The 21047-nt window shown below is 39.2% G+C and overlaps 1 protein-coding gene across 1 annotated transcript in view; it reads right to left on the bottom strand.

Annotated features, from left to right (window-relative positions):
* MIPOL1 (mirror-image polydactyly 1) overlaps positions 1-21047 on the bottom strand; it is a 286282-nt gene that overhangs the window by 25375 nt on the left and 239860 nt on the right. Inside the window, exon 10 of the mRNA XM_080936131.1 lies at positions 16862-17092. Coding sequence (XP_080792257.1) covers positions 16862-17092 — 231 coding nt within the window. The remainder of the gene's footprint in view (positions 1-16861; positions 17093-21047) is intronic.

The following is a 21047-nucleotide window of genomic DNA, read 5'->3' as shown; positions in this document are numbered from 1 at the left end:
GTTTAGGTACGAGGGTTATTGTAGCCTCAAAAAATGAGTTGGGTAATATTCCATCTGATTCTATCTTTGAGTATTGTTGTTATATCCTCAATAAAAGTCTGATTAAATTCTGCACTGAACTCGTCTGGACCTGGGCTTTCTTTGGTTGGGAGGATTTGATGACTTCTTCTATTTCTTTAGGTGTTATAGGGTTATTTAGATGGTTTACTTGGTCCTGGTTTAACTTTGGGACCTTGTATCTGTCTAGGAATTCATCCATTTCCTCCAGATTTTCCAATTTTGTGGAGTATAAGTTTTTGTAGTAGGATCTGATGATTTCTTGAATTTCCTCAGTTTCAGTTGTTATGTCCCCACTTTCCTTTCTGATTTTGTTAATTTGGATACTCTCTCTTTGCCCTCTAGTTAGTCTGGCTAGGGGTTTATCAATCTTGTTGATTTTCTCAAAGAACCAACTCTTGGTTTTTTTGATTTTTTTCAATGGTTCTTTTTGTTTCTATTTGGTCTATTTCTGCCCTAATTTTGATTATTTCTTGCCGTCTATTCTTTTTGGGTATATCTGCTTCCTTTTGTTCTAGCGCTTTTAGCTGTGCTGTCAGGTTGCTGATGTGAGCTCTCTCCAGTTTCTTTTTGGAAGCACTTAGGGCTATGAGTTTTCCTCTCAATACTGCTTTCATTGCATCCCATAGGTTTGGGTATGTTGTGTTTTCGTTTTCGTTGAATTCTAGAAAATCCTTAATTTCTTTCTTTATTTCTTCTTTGACCCTGCTATCCTTTAACAGAGCATTGTTTAGTTTCCATGTGTATGTGGGCTTTTTGTTGTCTTTGTTGTTGTTAAAGACCAGCCGTAGACCATGGTGATATGAGAGGATACATGGGAGTAGTTCAATCTTCTTATATCGATGGAGGCTCGTTCTGTGTTCAATTATGTGGTCAATTTTCGAGAAGGTGCCATGGGGTGGTGAGAAGAAGGTGTATTCTTTTACTTTGGGATAATATGTTCTGTGTATATCTATTAATTCTAGTTGGTTCAAAGTCTCTGCTAGTTTTGCAGTGTCCTTGTTCAGTTTCTGTTTCCCTGATCTGTCCATTGGTGAGAGTGGGGTATTAAAGTCTCCCACTATTATTGTGTGGTGTGAAATGTAATTTTTGAGCTTTAGTAGGGTTTCTTTTATGAATGTGGGTGATTTTTTTATTTGGAGCATTTATGTTATGGATTGAGAGTTCCTCCTGACAGATTTCCCTGGTAATGAGTAAAAAGTGTCCTTCCTTATCTTTTTTGATAACTTTTGGTTGGAAATTTACTTTATTCAACTCCAGCTTGCTTCTTGGAGCTGTTTGCTTGGAAGTTTTTTTCCCACCCTTTTACTCTGAGATAGTGTCTATCTTTGTCTCTGAGATGAGTTTCCTGTATGCAGCAAAAGGCTGGATTTTGTTTATGTATCCAGTCTGATAGTCTATGTCTCTTTATTGGGGAGTTGAGACCATTTATGTTAATAGATATCAAGGAATAGTTGTTTCTGTTTCCTGCCATTATTGCTTTTTTGGGTTGAGTTGTGTCTGCGTTTTTATCTCTTTTAGTTCTCTTGTTCAGGAGTTTTCTTGTTCTTACTAGGCTGTATTTTCCCTCATTGTATTGGGTTTTCCACCTATAATTTGTTGTAGTGCTGGGTTTGTGGTCAGATATTGTGTGAATTTTGATTTTTCTTGAAATATCTTCGTCTTTCCATCGATAGTGATTGATAATTTTGCTGGGTATAGCAGCTTGGGCTGGCACTTGTGCTCTCTTAAGGAGTGCATGATGTCTGTCCAGGCTCTTCTAGCTCTCATAGTCTCTGTTGAGAAATCGGGTGTGAGTCTGATTGGTCTGCCTTTATATGTTACCTGACCTTTTTCCCTTATTGCTTTTAGTATTCTTTCTTTACTTTGGGCGCTTGATGTTTTTACTATTATGTGTCGGGAGGTATTTCTTTTCTGGTCCAACCTATTTGGAGTTCTGAAGGCTTCTTTTATGCTCGTGGTCATCTCATTCTTGAGGGTAGGGAAGTTTTCTTCTATGATTTTGTTGAAGATATTTACTGTGCCTCTTAGTTGATACTCTTCTCCCTCTTCTATTCCTATTATCCTTAGGTTCGGTCTTCTCATTATGTCTTGGATTTCCTGGACATTTTGGGTTAGGAGCTTTTTGTTTTTTGCATCTTCTCTGGCTGTTTTGTCTATGTTTGCAATGTTGTCTTCTGCCCCCGCGATTCTCTCTTCGATCTCTTGTAATTTATTGGAAATGCTTGTTTCTGTGACTCCTGATTTCTTTTTTTGGTGTTCTGACTCTAGGGTTATCTCTTTTAGTGTTTTCTTTATTGTGTCAATCTCTGTTTTAATTTCTCTCTTCCATTCCTTTATTTCTTTGGTTCTGTTTTCCTCTAGTTCTTTGAGTTCTTTGAGTGTTTTTCTTGTTTCTTCTTTAAAAGCTTCTGAATCCTTTTGCTTTTTCTCCCTTTCTTGTTTAAGTAACTCTATCAGCATCTTGAGGCATGATTTCAGGTCTGTGTCTTCTTTTTCTGGAGTGTTTGGAATTCCGATGTTTGCTGTTATGGGAGAGCTGGGCTCTGGTGTTGCTAGATTGTCTTGGTTTCCTTGGGATATACTCTTTCTCTTTCCTCTTGCCATTTTGTCGTCAGTGATATGTTCTTGCCTTTCCCTTGTATCTGGTCTGTGTCCCTGGTTCTCCACTGGTTGAGGTGTCAGATGGGTTGAGCCCTGTTTTATGCCTCAGAGTCGTCGGGTGTGAGCAGAAGTTCCAACATTCTGTTTCTGTTTGCTGGATCAGGCACGGCAGGGCATGGCAAGGCAAGGGGTGCACTTTCCGTGTGTACTCCACAGAGATCTTTCTGCTTTCCTGCAGCCCAGGTCTCCCACCCACCAGTTGCTCAGCCTCTACGAGCCTTTGTTCCGGGTGGCAGATGGGCCAGGCTCTGCTCTGCGTCCTGAAGTCGCCTCCGGGCAGAAACAGAAGTTCTAATTTTCTGTTCCCAATCGCAGTTGCTCAGTCTCCATGAGCCGCCGATCCGGGTGGCAGGTAGGCCAGGCTCAGCTCTGCGTCCGGAAGTCATCTCCGGGTGGAAACAGAAGTTCTAATTTTCTGTTCCCAATCGCTGGATCGGGCACGGCGGGGCAGGGCAAGTTTTGGTGTGCACTTTCCGTGAGCACTCCGCAGAGATCTCTCTGCTCCTCTGCAGTCTTGGTCTGCCACTCACCAGTTTCTCAGCCTCTATGAGCCGCCGTTCTGCGTGGCAGGTAGGCCAGGCTCCGCTCTGCGTCCGGAAGTTGCCTCCGGGTGGAAACAGAAGTTCTAATTTTCTGTTCCCTATCGCAGTTGCTCAGTCTCTATGAGCCGCCGATCCGGGTGGCAGGTAGGCCAGGCTCCGCTCTGCGTCCGGAAGTCACCTCCGGGTGGAAACAGAAGTTCTAATTTTCTGTTCCCAATCGCAGTTGCTCAGCCTCTTCGAGCCGCCGTTCTGTGTGGCAGGTAGGCCAGGCTCTGCTCTGCGTCCGGAAGTCAGTAATTTATTTTTTAAGTTAGCAATTATGTCCTGGAAACTACTCAAGCTCATTTTATATACTGTATTCTCTTATGAGAATATATCACTGTCTTAGGGTTTTGCTGTTGTGAACAGACACCATGACCAAGGCAAGTCTTATAAGGGCAACATGTAATTGGGGCTGGCTTATAAGTTCAGAGGTTCAGTCTATTATCATCATGGTGGGAATATGGCAGCCTCTAGGCAGGCATGGTCCAGGAGGAGATGAGAGCCCTACATTGTCATCTGAAGGCCACTATCAGAATACTGGCTTCCAGACAGCTAGGATGAAGGTCTTAAAGTCCACACCAACAGTAACACACCTACTTCAACAAGGCCACACTTCCTAATAGTACCACTCACTAGGCTGAGCATATGCAAACCATCATATTCCACACCCTGGCCCCCATAGGCTTGTCCAAACATAAGTCTATGGGGACCACACTTAAGCATAGCATAATGAAAAATATATTTAGTCCAACTTCAAAAGTCTCCATATTCTATAGCCTTCTGAACAATGTTAAAAGTCCAAAGTTCAAAGTCTCTTCTGAGATTCATCCAATCCCTTAACTGTAATCCCCAAAGCAAGGCAGGAAACCAGCTGGGCAAACCCCAAACTCTATATCTCCAAGTCTGATAGCAAGACACTCTCCAGATCTCCAACTCCTTTTTCATCTTTGTTGACTGCAACAAACTCCTTTTCCCTGGGCTGGTTCCACTCCCTGTTAGCAGCTTTCCTCAGCAGATAGCCCACGGCTCCGGCATCTCGAACATCTTGGAGTCTCCAATGCAACTTCAGTGTTACAGCTTCTTGTTTCAATGTCTGGGATCCACAGAAGATCTTCTGGGCTCCTCCAAAGGGCTGGCTTCACTTCTCTAGCTCTGCCTTCTGTAGTACTCTAAGCTCAGGTTGATCCATTCCGCTGCTGCTGCTGTTCTTGGTAATCATCCTGTGGTATTGGCATCTACAATATGCTGGGGTCTTCAACTGCAACTGGGCTTTACCAATAGCCTTTTGTAATTTCTCTTTATGGTGCCACAACTCCTTTGCATGACCCCTTTATTCCTGGGCTGTCAACTGCAACTGGGGCTGCACCTTATGGTTTTCTACGGTCTCTCACATCACCGAGGCTCAGCTGCTCTTCATGACCCATTCATGCCTTCAAAACCAATACTACTTGGGTGATTCTTACACATTACCAAGTCCAGCTGCAGCACAAGGTGAAAACTTGGCTACCTCTGGGACACACCTTATTTGTGCTCTCACAAAACACTTCCCAGAATATTTGACCTCAGTGATGCTGGTCTCTTCTTAGTACAGGTACTTTCTTAGCTCCAGCCACTCAGTATCAATTTTCCTAGAAGTCCCTTCTACTACAGACTCTGAAGCCAGAGCCATATGATCAAAGTTGCTGAGTTCTGCTCCTTGCTGGGGCTGGAACACAGTCCCCCTTTTCTATTACATTACCACCAGCTTTATATTTTCCAACTCCTTCACTGCTTAAGCTTGGCTGTCCTGGAACTTGTTCTGTAGACTGACTTTGAACTGAGATCTGCATGCCTGCCTCCTAAGCACTGGGATTAAAGATGTGGTCCACCAAGCCTTGGTTTAAGTTTTTCTTCATCTAGAACTTGCTCTGTTCTAGGCTGGCTTTGAACTCAGAGATATGCTTGTCTTTATCTCCTGGAATTAAAGGCTAGGAGATAAAGGTAATATACTGCCCAGACCTAAATTTAGCTGGGGGGGGGGCATCTTGTCCCAGGGTCACTACTCCCTTAATTCAATTTAATATTCTGTTAATCCAATTAACACAGGATTCAGCATCATTTCCCTTCCTGGTCCCCCTTTAATACTCGAATCATATATATTTATTTTTCCTTTCTCAGCTTGCTATGCTTGTTTAAAATGTTTTTTTATGAGACTGAATCAGAGAATAAAGTCTATGATGGGCGTTTCTGAGACTTGCTTCATCAGTGCAGTTAATCTGAGTCTCTTCACCTTAGCCTCAGCCAGACTCTTCAGACAAGGGCAAAAAGTAGCCACATTCTTTTCCAAAATCCCACAAAAAGTCTCTAGGCCACATATTGAAATTCTCCACCGAAACATCTTGGGCTAGGTCCACACAATTCAAATCACTCCCTAACACAGGCTTCCATATTCCTTTTAGGCTGGCCCACTTAAAGCATCCCACTGCTTTCTAAAACCAAGGTACCAAAACCCACATTCTTCCAAACAAAAGCATGGTCAGACCTTTACCGGAGTCTCTGGTACCAACTTCTATTGTAGTTAGAGTTTTACTGCTGTGAATAGACACCATGATCAAAGCAACTCTTCTAGGGACAGTATTTAATTGGGGCTGGTTTATGGATTCAGAGGTGCAGTCCACTATCATTAAGGTGGGGGAACATGGCAGCATTCAGGCAGGCATGGTCCAGGAGGAGCTGAGAGTTCTACATTTTCTAAGCAGCTAGGGTGAGGGTCTTAAAGCCCACAACCACAGTGACACACCTACTCCAACAAGGCCACACCTTCTAATAGTGCCATTCCCTGGGCTGAGCACATACAAAAAAAAAAAATCACAACCACTATTTCTGGTGTTTTTACTTGCTACTAACAGTAATAAGTTTTGAGTCATTTCATATTTTTGGAGGTATACATGAAAGACAGAGTCCCAGAAGTCATTTCCCTCAAAGGGTAAGCACATGTGTCACTTACTGCCCTCTTCTTTGGGGCCCTGCTTTACCACTCTGCCTTCCCACCAGTAATAAGTAAAAATGCATATAACTTTGTGCTTTCAGTTCCCAAGATCTGTTCTTAAAACAATCTCTTCCTCAAAAGGCTAAAACATTAATCCTTTTATTGTTATTTCTGGACCCAAAGATGTAATTATAATTTTGAAATGTAACACCTATATCAAAGGTAGGAGCACAATTTTATTAAACTTCTATGGTTATGAATATGATCCTTCCACTGTGCTCTGAAGTACAGTAAGCAAGACACTGGTCGCGTCTACAGATGGGAGCACTGAGAGGAATCGTAACTTCCTTAGCATCTCATAGTGAGCAAGGGCCCTGCTAGTGCACCGACGCTGCTACTGGTGCAGAGCTGCTTTCCCGGTTACTTGCAGGTCGAGTCTACAGGTCCACCACATATCCCCGTCGCTTGCTACATAAAACATTTAGTGATATAGACAGCTATATCTGCTTCACGAATAACATAAATGAGAGAAATATTACTGAGTTGGGCTTATATTTTCAGTTTATTTTAAATAAAGCCTCAATTTTGGGGGTTTAATTTAAGAACTTTATAGACTATCCAAATCTAGTAACAGAGTTAGCCCTGGAGAAAATAGGTCACGTTTTAATTTAAAGGGAGACTCTATTATATAAATACAAGTGACAAGTCAACTATGATAGATTATTTTTCTAATTAAAAATGCTCATTTTCCACAATTTTATCATGTTATGTGAAAACAGCAAAAATATAACTCCAAGACTGGGTCAGTGTTCAAAGACTAAACACCATCTCTTTTACACTCCCCGGAAAGGTAAGACAAAGTTCTGTTCCTGTACAAAACTGTCTAACCTACTGTTGTTATAATACTGACTCGTCCCTGTCAAACGGCAACAAATCAGTCTACCAAATGAGCTTCATAAAATCTTAGCAGCAAATTCATTGGCATTGTAAATCAGTCCTCAAACAGAGTCATGAGATCAATGAGTGTAGATATAAGCCCTAATTTTGTCACATTTTCATAATGGAGACTATTCGACACAAAGTACAATCTTTATGCTAGAGATGACATTTATTTTTGAACTTGAAAAATACATTTTATCCACACATAATAGGTACTCTCTTTATTCTTTTTTTGAGACACTGACCTGTATACTCATCTAAAACTTAGCACCACATCTTTACGTTATTAAATCTTTGTTTTGATCTATTAGTATTCACCAAAGTGCCATTTTATAAAACCGCACACTGAATAGCCAAGGCTGAAGGTGACCATCTGCAGCTTTAGAGTCTGCCTTTGAATCAATGAAAAGAGCTTTGTGTTTTCATTGCCAAGTTTGATTCTCGTGGTCATTAGGCATTCCCCTCAGATCACATCAATGAGGCCGTACTCTCTGACGCCCATGTGTTAAATTCTCTTCTCCTCATGGTTTCCTTTGCCAGTTCTACTCAAGAATGACTACTGGGTCTTAGCCACATTCTTCTCACAGCTGTGTTAAAAAAGAGCACCAGAAAGTCTTCCTAAAACCCATATGTGTCTCTGGTCAGCTCTCTGTCTTAGGGTCACCTCACACTGTGGTGTGATTATACAGAGATTCATTCTTCTTCTTGAACTGCACCTCTCCAGTCCCTCTGAGAGTCAGGAGTAAAGAACTGGGAAGGCGGATGTGAAAACGCATAACTCAGTTTAGAAGGCAGATTACTTTCAGGAAGATGTTTGAAAATATTAAATATTATTGTTACTCTTATATATTATTTTATAAATAATAACATAAATAGAAATCACATATGATTTATGCATGCTTACAGGACATTTCCGGGGAAATAGTAAAGTATCACAGTATTCTATGAACTATTAATAGTTTGTATAAGTACAAAAATAATAAAATTAAGATTATTAAGTTATAAAATAACAATAGTTTTAAATTTAAATCCTAAATCTTACTTGTCAGCTGTTACACAGTACATCGATAAATCAGTATAAAGACTTTCTCATTATACTTTACTCAGGTTAGGCAAGGACGGGAGAATGTGCTTCTGTGGAGTTTAAGAATCCATAACTAGAGAAGGGAGATGGATGGCTGAGTGGTGAAGAATTTACGACAATGTCAGAAAGAGAAATATAATTCAGCTGGTACTCTACAGTTTCATTAGAGATTCTTTCCTTTCTGAATGTAGAGGCTCAAGAATGAAGTTTAAGTACATTTGTTGTTCATAATTTCACCATTTACATTATGCTGAAGCAAGCAAAGATTTTTTTATAGATTTATTGGGAAATTTCTGTCCCTGAAGGAAGCAGTAGTCAACTACAGAATCTAAGAATTTGAATTAAATTTAAGCTTCTTCATCAATCCAACAGAGTTCCTGTGGAAAATATCAGTGACAATTTAGGTATATCAGATTTTCAATGAGGCTTTGTTTTAGACAAACTAAGCTCTGAGTTATGTAAAGTTGTATTCATTCTCTACACTAATAATACCAATTTATATTAATTTTACCATACTAATATTACACTAATAGGTCAATTTATGTGTTTAAAGCAAAGAAAGCAAAGGGAAAGTTGTAAGAGTTCCAGGAAATGTAAGTATCATGATCTATAGCAAGCACACTGAGTATAACAACACACCATCCAAACAGTAATGATGGAGAAAACTCAGTTTCTGCAGTAGATCCATGCCCTTGACCAGTGATTAATTTCATTAGGTAATCACTTTCCAGAAAATTGAAAGCATTTAATTAATATTATTTCTGTTAGCTATTAAGCCATACCTAAGAAAGATTATTAATTTTAAAGATTGATTATACAGGAGCAATGCAGCCCATTTAAAGTTAAACAGTAGAAGGGTTCTGACTGCATCTGACAACAGAATTAAGGGAAGGAGGTTAGGTAGAACTCACATTTACATGTAAGTTCCATTAACATGGAAGCCACATTTGATCCTGGGTATAAAAACTCCTGTTACATTTTTCTGTCTTATTGATTTCCAGTCAAAATGTACCGGGTTATTTAAGTGATTCTGTGATTGTGCTGGGTGAAGAGTTTCATCTTTGGCTTTGTTAGTCACTGTGGAACTAGGGATTAATGAGAGAAAAGGACAACCCGAGTGTGCATGTGCGGACCTCACCCTCCAGGCTTCTGATCTGTTTTCTTTTCTTCCTTCCTATTGTGAGTCACTGAAACATGTTCATCTGTTTTAGTGTGCAGAAATGTATATTAACTCAATTCTAGTAGACATTTCTGTATGCTGCTGAAACACAGATTCTGAAATGAAGAAGCTAACACATGCCTTAAGAAGTGAGAGAATTTAGCCTTTTAGTTTTTGCTTCCATTCTTGGTTCTGTTCTTTCTGAGGGCAAACTCTCATAGGACTGTCTTAGGCAAGACAGTTTAGAGTCTTGGATTCAGTGAGTTTCTCTCTTTCTATTCTACTGGATTCTAACTCTGAGTTAGGAGCCAATCCTTATAAGCTCACATTAATCCTTGCATAGTATAAAGGAGAGAGCCAGAGAATTAAAATTATGTTTCTTCTTCATCTAAAAGTGAGGAATTCCTAAAGGTTAAGCTGTGGCCCAAATTCTTTTAAAAACAAACGAATGCAATTAAACATCTATAGAGAACTGTATCTCTTTCTGCACACAATGAAAGAGGATCTAAAAAAAAACTTACTTTAGGTGCTTGAGGGATAAAGGTGCTCCAGTAGATAAATATATACTGGAATTGGTCATTTTAATAAAAAGATAAACTTGTTTTTACAGAGAAAAAGATTTATATTTTTGGTAAGTTAAATATGTATTCAGGTAATTTGAAAATCACAACTCACAAATTCAGAATCTTACACTGTATAAAACCACACCATGTGCCTAAGAATAGAGACAGCATATTTGGATGTTCAGCATCTTACAGTGAGTCAGGAGTCATCTGAACACATCTGCAAACGACAGTTGACTTGTGTTTAATGGGATACAGAGTTAGGAGGCACAGATCTCTGTGAGCATTTGAAAAGATTGTCACCGAGGATTCATCTTTCCAGAAAAGTTTTAAGTGTCAAACACTAACCACATTAGAAGGTTCTAGTCTATTATTTGCACTAATGCATCCCAGGCGACTTTGAACACTGTTTTAAATATTAATTTACTCTGTGTGGTGAGATGAGAATTTGTAAAAGTTTGATTCAGTTCACAAGCATTCTGGGTATTAATACATGTCTAATGCTGCTGCGAAGTTAGTATAGTCCCACCAAGAACTTATAAGAAGAGAATAGACAAAAATTGACAAGGAAACATTGTATTAAAGAGACCATGTAATATAAAAATAATGTTCATAGGCACTTTTCATGTTAATCTACTTGAGCATATTTTTGCATAACTGTTTTTCTTTATGGTCAAAATTTAATTCTGGAGCAAGTAACAAAACTAAAATGGCCAGGGGAAAGTAGGTAGGGCTTTTTCATTCGTTTTTAAGTGGAGAAACTGTGGAAATGCTCAGCTCCCCTTCCCAGAGGCAGAGCCATCTATCCCATTTTATAATTCAACCTGCAAACAGATTAAGCAGCTGAATCTGTGGAAAGCATGTTTGCCCTATGCTAAGAACCCTGTGTGACCCCCCTGACACTTTGAAGGGAACTGCACACAGCTCTTACTCAGCAGCAGGGAAACTAGGCTGAGAATTCACAATTCCTTTATAGCATCAATTTCTTCATAGAAGTCAGTATTTGGCTAAGAGGCAGGAAAGACTCTGTTGGCTTTCTATGTTTTCTTTTCTTCTTCCTGTCAATATCACTCAAAAAAGGCAGTATGCTGTTTTCAAAGACAACTTTAAAAATCTATCAGGTGAAGTATTTTATCATAATCCCTAATATTTTGAAATCCTATAGGATTTAAAGGAGAAAAAAATCATGTAGTTTTTAAGCAATTGATGTTTTTAAAGAAAAGGATGAACAGATTTTCTGAAGAGCTGAGATAACTTTTCTTGAATATATGTGCAAATGTCTCTAAAAAAGTTGTTACATTAATTTGTCTGATTTATTCATCACATAGCAATAGGCATGAGGGAATTTGAATAATATTGCTGTAAATCTGCCTGATAGGATAGATGATATGATATGATAATGATAAATAAAACTATTGGAATATAAAACCAGACCTCCGAGAAACTTGCCTATCATGATGGTCATTACTGTTAAGTTCAAAAAGCTTTGGCAGGCTAAGCTGAGCAAAGTGATTTAAAAAAAAAATACTTTGAAATTTAGCTTAGGGCTACAAGAAGTATGTGTTTACAGATAGAAAATAAAATGTTGTATTCATCATAAAATGTGTCGAAAATCCTTATGATCATAAAAGGATCATTTACTGGAATGGCATGTCTATTTTTTTTTTAGTAAACAGAGATTGGAAGTGGTCCTTAGAAAAACAATTAAAAGACTTTTGTCTGTGCTCTTAACCTGTTTAGTTCCCTACACCTCTCCACAGCTCCTGTCTACACAACCTACCTATCAAAAAACAATCTAAAGGCTAAAAATCTTGATGTGGTATTCATCAAATCTACACACATTTATAAATAGAAGTACATGTATTCAGCAAAAATTCAAATAAATAAAGGGCTTTACCCGCTCCCCCCTGGCTTTTCATTACTGAAATTCTTGATTTTAAAAAATATTTCCATTTATTAATGCATATGCTATTTGTGTGTGTATGCCAAACCCATTCAACTGCCAAGGTCCTGAGGGTGCTCAGACCTCACAGAACTAGAATTATAGGTGGTTTTGAGCAGCCCAACCTGGGTGCTGGGATCTAAACTCAGGTCTTCTGGAAGAGCATCAAATGCTCTTAACTACTGACTCACTTACCTGCCTTTGAAATATTAGATTTTATAACAATTGGACCAAGAAGTAATTTTGGATAATGAGGTCTAACATTCATTGAACTTAATTTTGTAAGTATTTGTAAGTTTCATCTTAAACATGATAATTCTATACAACTTTTCTTACCAGAAACACTTTTAAGCTTTAAAAAATTCAGAAAATATTAAATTTTTATAGCTCCATGAAAATAAAATATAAAACTTAAATTCTATAATTAACAATATTATATGATATCTCTTCAGAATCATGGAAGATATTGGGCCTTAAATGAAATTATACTTGATAATGAGTTTAATTTGGTTGGTTAGCACACGAATTATAATCTGGTCATGGGATCCCAGCTCCTTGGGGAGCTGAAGACGTGTGTGCTGTCGGCAAGTGGGCAGAATCCACAGGGAAGGTCCTCCTTTTCTGTCAACACGGCGTCCATGGAAAACCGCACCACGTGCTCCTGCCTGGCCAGCCCGCCTTTGTTTCATTGTTCTCAGTAATCAGCTGTTACACTCTCTTGTTGGTGAGCACTTGTGGAATGACTACCTCACATCTGGCAAGATTTTGGAGATAGTGTATGACGATGGTGTCTGTCTTGGGAAAATTCCGAGAGGTTATTATAGAAACTTCAAAACTAGCACGACACCGGATTGACTACAGCTGCTGATAAAGGCACAGACTAAAAATGATGAGAACAGCTGGGGGGGGAGGAGGTTGGGGGTGCACACCTTTAATCCCAGCACTGGGGAGGCAGAAGCATGCAGATCTCCAAATCTGAGGCCAGCCTAGCATTACAGGGCAAGTTCCAGGATAGCCAGGGCCACGTAGAGAAGCCCTGTCTCAACCTCCACAAAACAAACACCCAAAACAAAACAAAAAATGAATAATGAAAATAATGATGAAACAGAAAAAAGTTCTAAGGATTTGCTTATTTTATATGTGTGAGAATTTTGCCTACATGCGTGTCTCTGTGTGTGTACCATGTGTGTGCGTGCTGCAGCAGAGGTTAGAGGTACAGGTGGTTGAGAAGTGCTGTGTGTGCACTGAGAGATAAACCCAGGTCCTCCATGTTGGAGGTGCCTGTGAAGTACCAGCTGCAGCTTTACTGCAGGGGCTCTAAGCAGGCTGCACGTCAGAGAGTCGCTAGTTTCCATGCAGTTTCCAGCAGCAGCAGGCATGTCTTCTAGGAAGCTCCCAGAGGAAATGATACTGGCACAAGGAGGGAAGGCCTGCGTTTGGCTTCAGATGTCATGCCAAGTTGTTTGAGCTTTAACATGTAGGGAGTGAGAAAGCCTTGACAGAATAACGTTATCTTATCTCTGCTTTAGAGCAGCTCACTGTGATGGCAGAAGGGAAGGCAGACTTGAGAGTACTCAAGGCAGGAAGGTTAGCTTTCTGGCTCTTGCCAGGGGCTGGCTCAAGGAATGAAGACTTGGAGTGATAAGGACGGGGTTGAGGGAATCAGGAGACTCTTAGGCAGTGGTAGAAACTGGAGCCAAAAGGAATGCAAAGGGCAAAAGGAGGAAAACGGAAGTCCATCAGCTGACATGGGAATCCAAGGAGAGTGCAAAGGCCTGACGGGCGGGGGGAGGAGACAGTGCTCTGGGGACCCGGGTGGACCTCCTGAGAGAGGTGAACTCTGGCTCCCTGACCCAGAAGTGATCTGAGTAGGTATATAAACGCATGTGCTTCTGGTAAAGTTCAGAGCTAATCTTTAAATAAATCATTATTCAGGTTTAAAGCAGATATAGTCCTCAAAGGTAGTAGAGTAAAAACAGGTAGAGTAGTACCAGAAAAAGAAAATGGAATTATACAACCCTGTTCCAATGACATTAGGAAGGAATAGTATGGTATTAAGGAGTTCAAATACTACAAATATTCTAAGAATTGACTGTTTTTGTAAATGTAGAATATTAAGAAGTCCTAAAATAGTATTATATGATCATATAGCCACATGACAGTATTTATGTATTTCTAAGGTTTTAAACATTTATTTGGTACTCAATGGGTAAGATGCATCGTGAAGCTTTAGGACTTATATGTCCTAAGGATTTACATGTTTAAGCAATATATAGTCTAGTCAGAAAGATACATAAACATATACAGTAATAATATTTGGGGCATATTGTTGACTGAAAGATCTTCTAATATACTTCTAAAACCCACCCAAATACTATAACAACAACAACAACAACAACAATAATAATAATAAAGAGACTAGAGAGGTTTTCCTTTCTAGGATGATAAAGACAACTTTGTAGAGAAGATACAGTTAAATTGTTCTCGTTATATTGATGGATATGATGTTATTAATAATGTAGTGTTTTAGAATATTTCTAATAGTCCTGCACTCAGTATTTATATGGTATACAATTTATTCTTTACAAGAAGTCAGTCTGCAAAGCCAGATTTACTCTCTAACCTGATCTAGATACTTTTCTTATGGAATTAAAAAAATGTGCCTCAAATTTCCCTGGCAATTAGTAGAAAATCAGGAATTGAAATCCAGAACTCTTTGACTTAAGCACTGAACCCATTTATCTATGCCCAGTGCTGGACTGACTCTCATAGAGTGAACAATGTTCTCCAGGAGGCTGGCAGGGAGGGCAGAAGGCTCTAAGTAGAGAGGTCAACATTTGCAGAGGCATTTAGTCGTGAAAAGGCAGAGAGCTTCTAAGGAATGAGACGGACAGTGCGGTAGGGAGAGAGATAACAAGAGGAAATAACATGGAGCATACAGCTTCAATAGCTTTGCATGCCTGTTTCACTGAGTTCCTACAGCATTTCTGAGGAAGGCATGTCACTGTGAATATCAGCATGAAGTTTCAAAATAAACTCCAAGTACATAACAGACACTTAAAATCCAAAGCCTAAGTTTTCAAACCATCATGTTATATTAATCATATATGCACATCTTTATTTTTGTCATGATTATTTATCAGTTATAATATGTAAGAACATGGTTAAAATGGGCCATGGACTTTAGAATTAGGAAATGACTTTGAATCTTACAGAGAACTGTTTCAGCCAGTTGCCAGCAATGTGGTGAAGAGCAGAGAAGTGAAGATGTGGACTACCTAACCTTAGGCTAACAAGAGAAGTAGAAAATGTAAAAGGAAGCTGATAATAGTTCACCTAGGTCTTCTCTGAGAAGTAATTTCAACACTTAGCTGCTAAAAATGACATGTTGTACTTAAACTGATCCCTAGATTGGTAGAATTCCACAAAAAAAAAAAAAAAAAGGATGTTGTTTGAGGGTAAGTGTGCAAAATAAAGATGATAAAAGTTTGGAAAATACCTAAACAACCCAATTTACTAATTACCTGAGACACGATCTATTCACACCCTGGTATACAAAAGATCTTTCTTTTTAAAGTACAATAATGCTAACTGGCAAGATAAATACTGACACCTCCAACCTTTTTTTTTTTTTTTTTTTTTTTTTTTTTTTTTTTTTTTTTGAAAACTAACAGGTCTCAAGGAACCATTATTTTAGAAAATTTCGATCGTATAGCAATGAAGTGTTTACACATAGACTTTTGAAATGAAAATTATTTGTAGACTGTACAAACAGAAGTAAACCATAACTGTCCAAGTTGTTGTGATTTACAATACAATTTTTATATCACAGCATTCCTAGCTTGTTAATGCACATTGCAAATAACTAGATGTATAGCTTTAGACTGAATTTGTACCCAATCTTGAAACTGACAATGAACAGGACTACGTCAAAATTTTCTAGGTAGATCAAAGTAAAGAATAAAGTGTGTAGACTCTGAATTGCTCTAAAATGGCTCTGCCTAGATTCACCTGAGTCTGGGCTGTCAGTTTAAATGTAGTTGAAGAGATGTTGGGAAAATGGCTGAGATGACCTATTTCACTTAGGAAGTAAAAGGGAGCAACAATCCTTGGGCATACAACTTAATATTGAAATATTGAAGAACATGAAACTGTGTTGGCAACTAGAGGGGATAAAGTTTGTGAGTGTTGATGTGATGCTGCTAATCATACAAAAGAAGGTTAGGATGACAAGCTGCATTCCATAAAGCTTCCTCAGAAAATGCTGCTATAATGTTCAAGTTCCATAAATTAATAACGGACATCCTTGCTTGGGAAATTGTTAACATTCTGTGCACTGTTGTAAGGACTGATTGATTATGCAGCTTTGTTTAAATTTTAATAAAAATGCAAAGAACTGTCAAAATAAACAAATATAATTATGCACTCTGAAAGCTGCATTGCATACTTCTAAAGAACAACACAAGAAAATTAATTTCTCTGTGCTGGGTTCAGTGCAGCTAGAGGCCTCAGGGAACAAGGTCACAGAGGATCTGAACTCCAGGAACCTGACAGTGATGCTCAGTGAGTGTAGATGTGGTAACTTGTTTGCTCCCCCCCTTTTGCAAATAACACTGTGGAAGGATTTAAGCACCACAGTCTTCACGAACTGATCAGGGGCATTTAGCATATACAACTTGTCCCAAATAATATAGTAACAATAAGGGTCAAGCAAATAATTTTTTGATGTCAAAAAAGGGTGTGAAATGTAAGCTAAAAGAGTTCATTTTGGTTATTTTTTCCTTAGAGCATTCATAAGTATATGAACAAGAAAAAAATATATGTATTGTTGAGTTTCCCAAGGAAAGTTTTTTTTTTCTAATGTTTTATGCCTTTAACATCAAGGCTGGATCATTACTTACTTTTGAATCTTTTCATTGGCTGCTTGGGAGGCCTCCACAGCACACTGAAGTTGTAACTCCATGTTTGCGTGCTCAGTGAGAGCCTGCTGAAGTTGGGCGGCCAATTCTTCATTCTGTTGTTGAGTGATGGAAACAACGCTTTCTCTGTTTTTTAAGGCTTCTTCATAGGTACTGAGGGCATGGTTAAACTGATCCTTCAAGTTTTCTTCTTGAGATAATGATTTGTGCAAACTGAGAAAATACAAAAATACAAATATAAATAAAGTGGACTGAAAGTTCAATGATTTGGTTAATAAAAATAATCTTCACTTGAAACCCCTCTTCTAAAAATCAATATAGAGTACTTAAATGGGCAAGTGTAAGTAACGTTCATAACATATCATTGTAACTGCTCACTGTTCTATAACTCTGCTACTAGGCCAGAAGCTGTGCCAACAACTGGTTATCTATGCTATCACAGCACACAGAAAGACGCTGGAAAATGTTAATTTAATTATGTCAGTGTAAATATTACATTCAATTTTCTTTTAAAGGAATAGCACAGAACTAGAAAATAAAGTATCTCTGGGTAAATAAAAGTATAATAAGCTGACTGCAAAGACAGGAGAGGAGGATGGACAGCAGTTAGGAGATCTAGGGCCTAGCGAAGGTCTGAGTGAGAATGAATGAGGTCTGTGCAAATACCCCCCACCCCGGCCTTACACACTTGCCACAGTGGAAATATGAATGAGCTAAAATCACCAGTGGAATAATATGTATCTATATCTACTTTTAAGGTTAATGAATCTTCTTATAAATACATCGACTCATTAAGTGACACAGGGAAAGAGCATACAAATTAAGACTAAATGAATGCAGAAGAAAATGCAGACAAATAGAATCCTAAAATGCTAAAGGTCAAATCTTTGATATGTCATTACACCCACCACCTGAGGTTATTTTGAAATGGCACCAAGCACCTCACTCAATTAAATAAAGACATTTTGAAAATATAAATATTTAATAAGGGAAATTTAAAATCCACATAGGAGATGTTCTTTTTTTATTAAATAAAATCATTCTGGTATATGAATACAAAGGAAATGTCGACAGAATTGTTGGAAGTGCAACCTCTGGCTGATATAACACCAGCTGAGAACACGCATAGGAGCCGTAGAATTCTTAAAGCCACAAAAAGCTACCTGGAGAACTTCAGTACTGGCCTAATGCTAGTCTGACGCTTCATCGGAAACTGTTCAGATGAAAGTGACTCTAAATTTCTTTCTTTTAAGTTAAAGAAAAGCCTTTATATTGTCCACAACATGGGGTAAGTATCTTATAGAAGCTAAGACAGTTAACATATCGAAAGAAATCATTTCAGGATTTAAATTAATCTCCAACAATACAGAATGTTGCTAAACTCTGGTCGGTTGGTTATCCTGTGTAATACTGGGATGATGTGCAGATGAATATGTGGTTGGAGATTATATCCCAGCTCAAAAAGGCTGGGATATAATTATTCAAGCTGTCTCCCAAAGCTTCACCTTCCATTAGGATGCTATCAAGCCAGTCTACAGTATCAAATAGTAGTAGATAGTGATTTTTTTAATTACTTTTATTTTTTAACAGTCCAGTCCTTACTCCACCCTTCCACAGTTCCTCATCCCATTCCTCCTTTCCCCTATCTCCAAGAGGATGTCCTCACCCTCACCTTCACCCTCAGGTCTCCCCACCCCCTTGGGCCTCAAGTTTCTGGAGGGTTAGGCGCATCTTCTCCCACTGAGGCCAGACCAGCTAGTGTATGCTGCCCGGTTGGTGGTTCAGTGTCAGAGATGCCAGGGATCTGGGTTAGTTGAGACTGTTGTGGGGTCCTATGGGGTCACCCTCCTCCTGGGCTTCTTCCAGTCTTTCCCTAATTTAACCACAGGAGTCCCTGACTTCAGTCCATTAGTAAGTATCTGGCTCTGTCTCAGTTGGCTGCTTGACCAGCTTCTGGGAGGACAGCCATGCTAGGCTCCTGTCTGTAAGCACAGCAAAGCATCAATAATAGTGTCAGGCCTTGGAGCCTCCCCTTGACATGGGTCCCAAGCTGGGCTGGTCGCTGGACCACCTTTAAGTGGTATCACTTAACATCCTGCAGTGGCATCTCATGCACTCTGGAAAAAAATCATGAACATAACAAATTATATATCTTAACTCATTAAGCCTGCAAACAACCCTTTTGAATAGCCTTATTTACTGTCTTTGTTTTATGAAGTAAGAAACGGAAACAAAGAGACGCAGGTAATTTAAAGAATCTCATCCTCTTAGCAGAGACCTCATTTGAACCCACAGCCCCACTCCCAGCCGGTGTTGGAACACTTACACCTCTTTGCTTGCCATAGCTCTTCATTGTCTGGCTTTGCCACCTTCAGCCAGTTTCTTAAACAGAAAGCCTTTCCTGCCTGTGGCTTTGTTTGCACTACTTCCCCTCCGTGAGAAACTCCTAGTCATTGGGAAAGGAAGTCTCAGTCTAAGACAAACCTTTGAGACTCTCCAAATTTACATTTTTATTGTTATTTCTTTGATAACTTCATCCAAAAATATAATGTATTCTGGTTACTCTCTCCCACACCTTCTCTTATCTTCAGCTCTTATCAACCTAATTTTCACTTGTGGGTCCTTTTCTCAGATGGGAGACTTTGAATTTGGTTTTGTTTTGTGATCCACTTAATTGAATCAGGGCCACCTGGTGGAATCTTCTGTGGTTATACAAAGGAAGCCGAGGACTTCTCTTCCTCTCTATCAGTGGGAAGCCAGTCAGAGTGAGAGGCCATTGCCTCCTGTGCAGATCCTGAGTAATCACTAGCCATTAGTTGAGAGGTTGTAATTATAAAGGCCCCGGGCTGTTCAGAATTTGGCATTTGGCAGTAGAGCATTTTGCAGCCCTTTTCTTATTCTCTGGCCTTTACATTTGTTCGCTCTCCTCTTTTGCAATGCTCCCTGAATCTAGGAGGGAATGATATTAAATGCCTGGTCTAGGGCTGAAAACTCAGCTGACATCTATCTCTCTACATGTGTAGCCCTAAGTCTCTTTAATCTCCAGTTCACTGCAAAGAGTTTCTCTGAGAAGGGTTGTAGTTATCTAAGTGTATAAGCTCTTGTGTTCGAGCGCGCGCGCGCGCACACACACACACACACACACACACACACACACGCACACACACACACACATTTAGAAGGCAGTTTGAGCATATGTCGGTGTAGCTAAACAATAGAATTAAATTCACTATTAGTGTAAGTACAAGACTCATGTAGCCACTATAGACATCTGTTGGAATTTCTCAAAAAGCTAAAAATAGAACTACCACATGGTTATTCCTCTATTGGACGTATACCCCACTCCCAATTATTTTTAAAATTTGTTTTGTTATTTTTTTTACTTATTTAACTTATGTCCCACTCACTGTCCCCTTCCCACAAGCCTTCTCCCATCCCCCAACCCCTTCTCCTCTGAGTGGGTGTAACCCCCATAACTTACATCATACTACTGAAATACTTGTTCATCCATACTTATTGCTACTGTATTCATAATAACTAGGAAATGGAATGAGTCAGGATGTCCTCAACTGATGAGTGGATAATGAAAACTGTGGTACATATAAACAAGGGATGGAATTGGCAGGGAAGTAAATGGAGCCAGAAAAATGACCTGGGTTAGGGTTACTAACTGAGGTAACCCAGGCACAGGGAAAAACAATGCCATATATGTGCTTCTGTTTGAATCTCTCAGTTTTTATGTTCAACTTAAAGAGTTCCTATAGATGCCAGGAGTCTAGAAAGAAGCTATTGGGAGGAGGACACTTTAAGGGAGAGGGGACAGTAAAGCATAGGTGTTATCCATGTAGAGAAGTATAATACTGGGAGTGGAGAGGTCTACATAGGGAGGCAGAGGCAGGTCAGGAAACACTAAGGGCCAGGTAAATGAAAAGGAAGATTATATAAAAAAGCCATGTGGAAGCTACTCTCTTATAATCATATATGGCTCTTGCCATTGTTTTGTTTGCCCACGTGATTACATGATATGACCTTATACCACCTTCCCTGGTTGTAGGATATAGAAGAATGAATCTAGAACTAAGCGAGAAGGATTTCCTTTGCTAGAAAGCTTTCACAGTGTAGGAGCTATGCAGCCAGCTGAGGAAGAAAGGAGGCAGCAATGGACCTA

The sequence above is a fragment of the Micromys minutus genome (genome assembly GCF_963924665.1).
Source record: "Micromys minutus genome assembly, chromosome: 1".
Lineage (NCBI taxonomy): Eukaryota > Metazoa > Chordata > Mammalia > Rodentia > Muridae > Micromys > Micromys minutus.
Note: the sequence above shows the minus strand (reverse complement) of the source record. Positions and strands in the feature narration are given on the sequence as shown.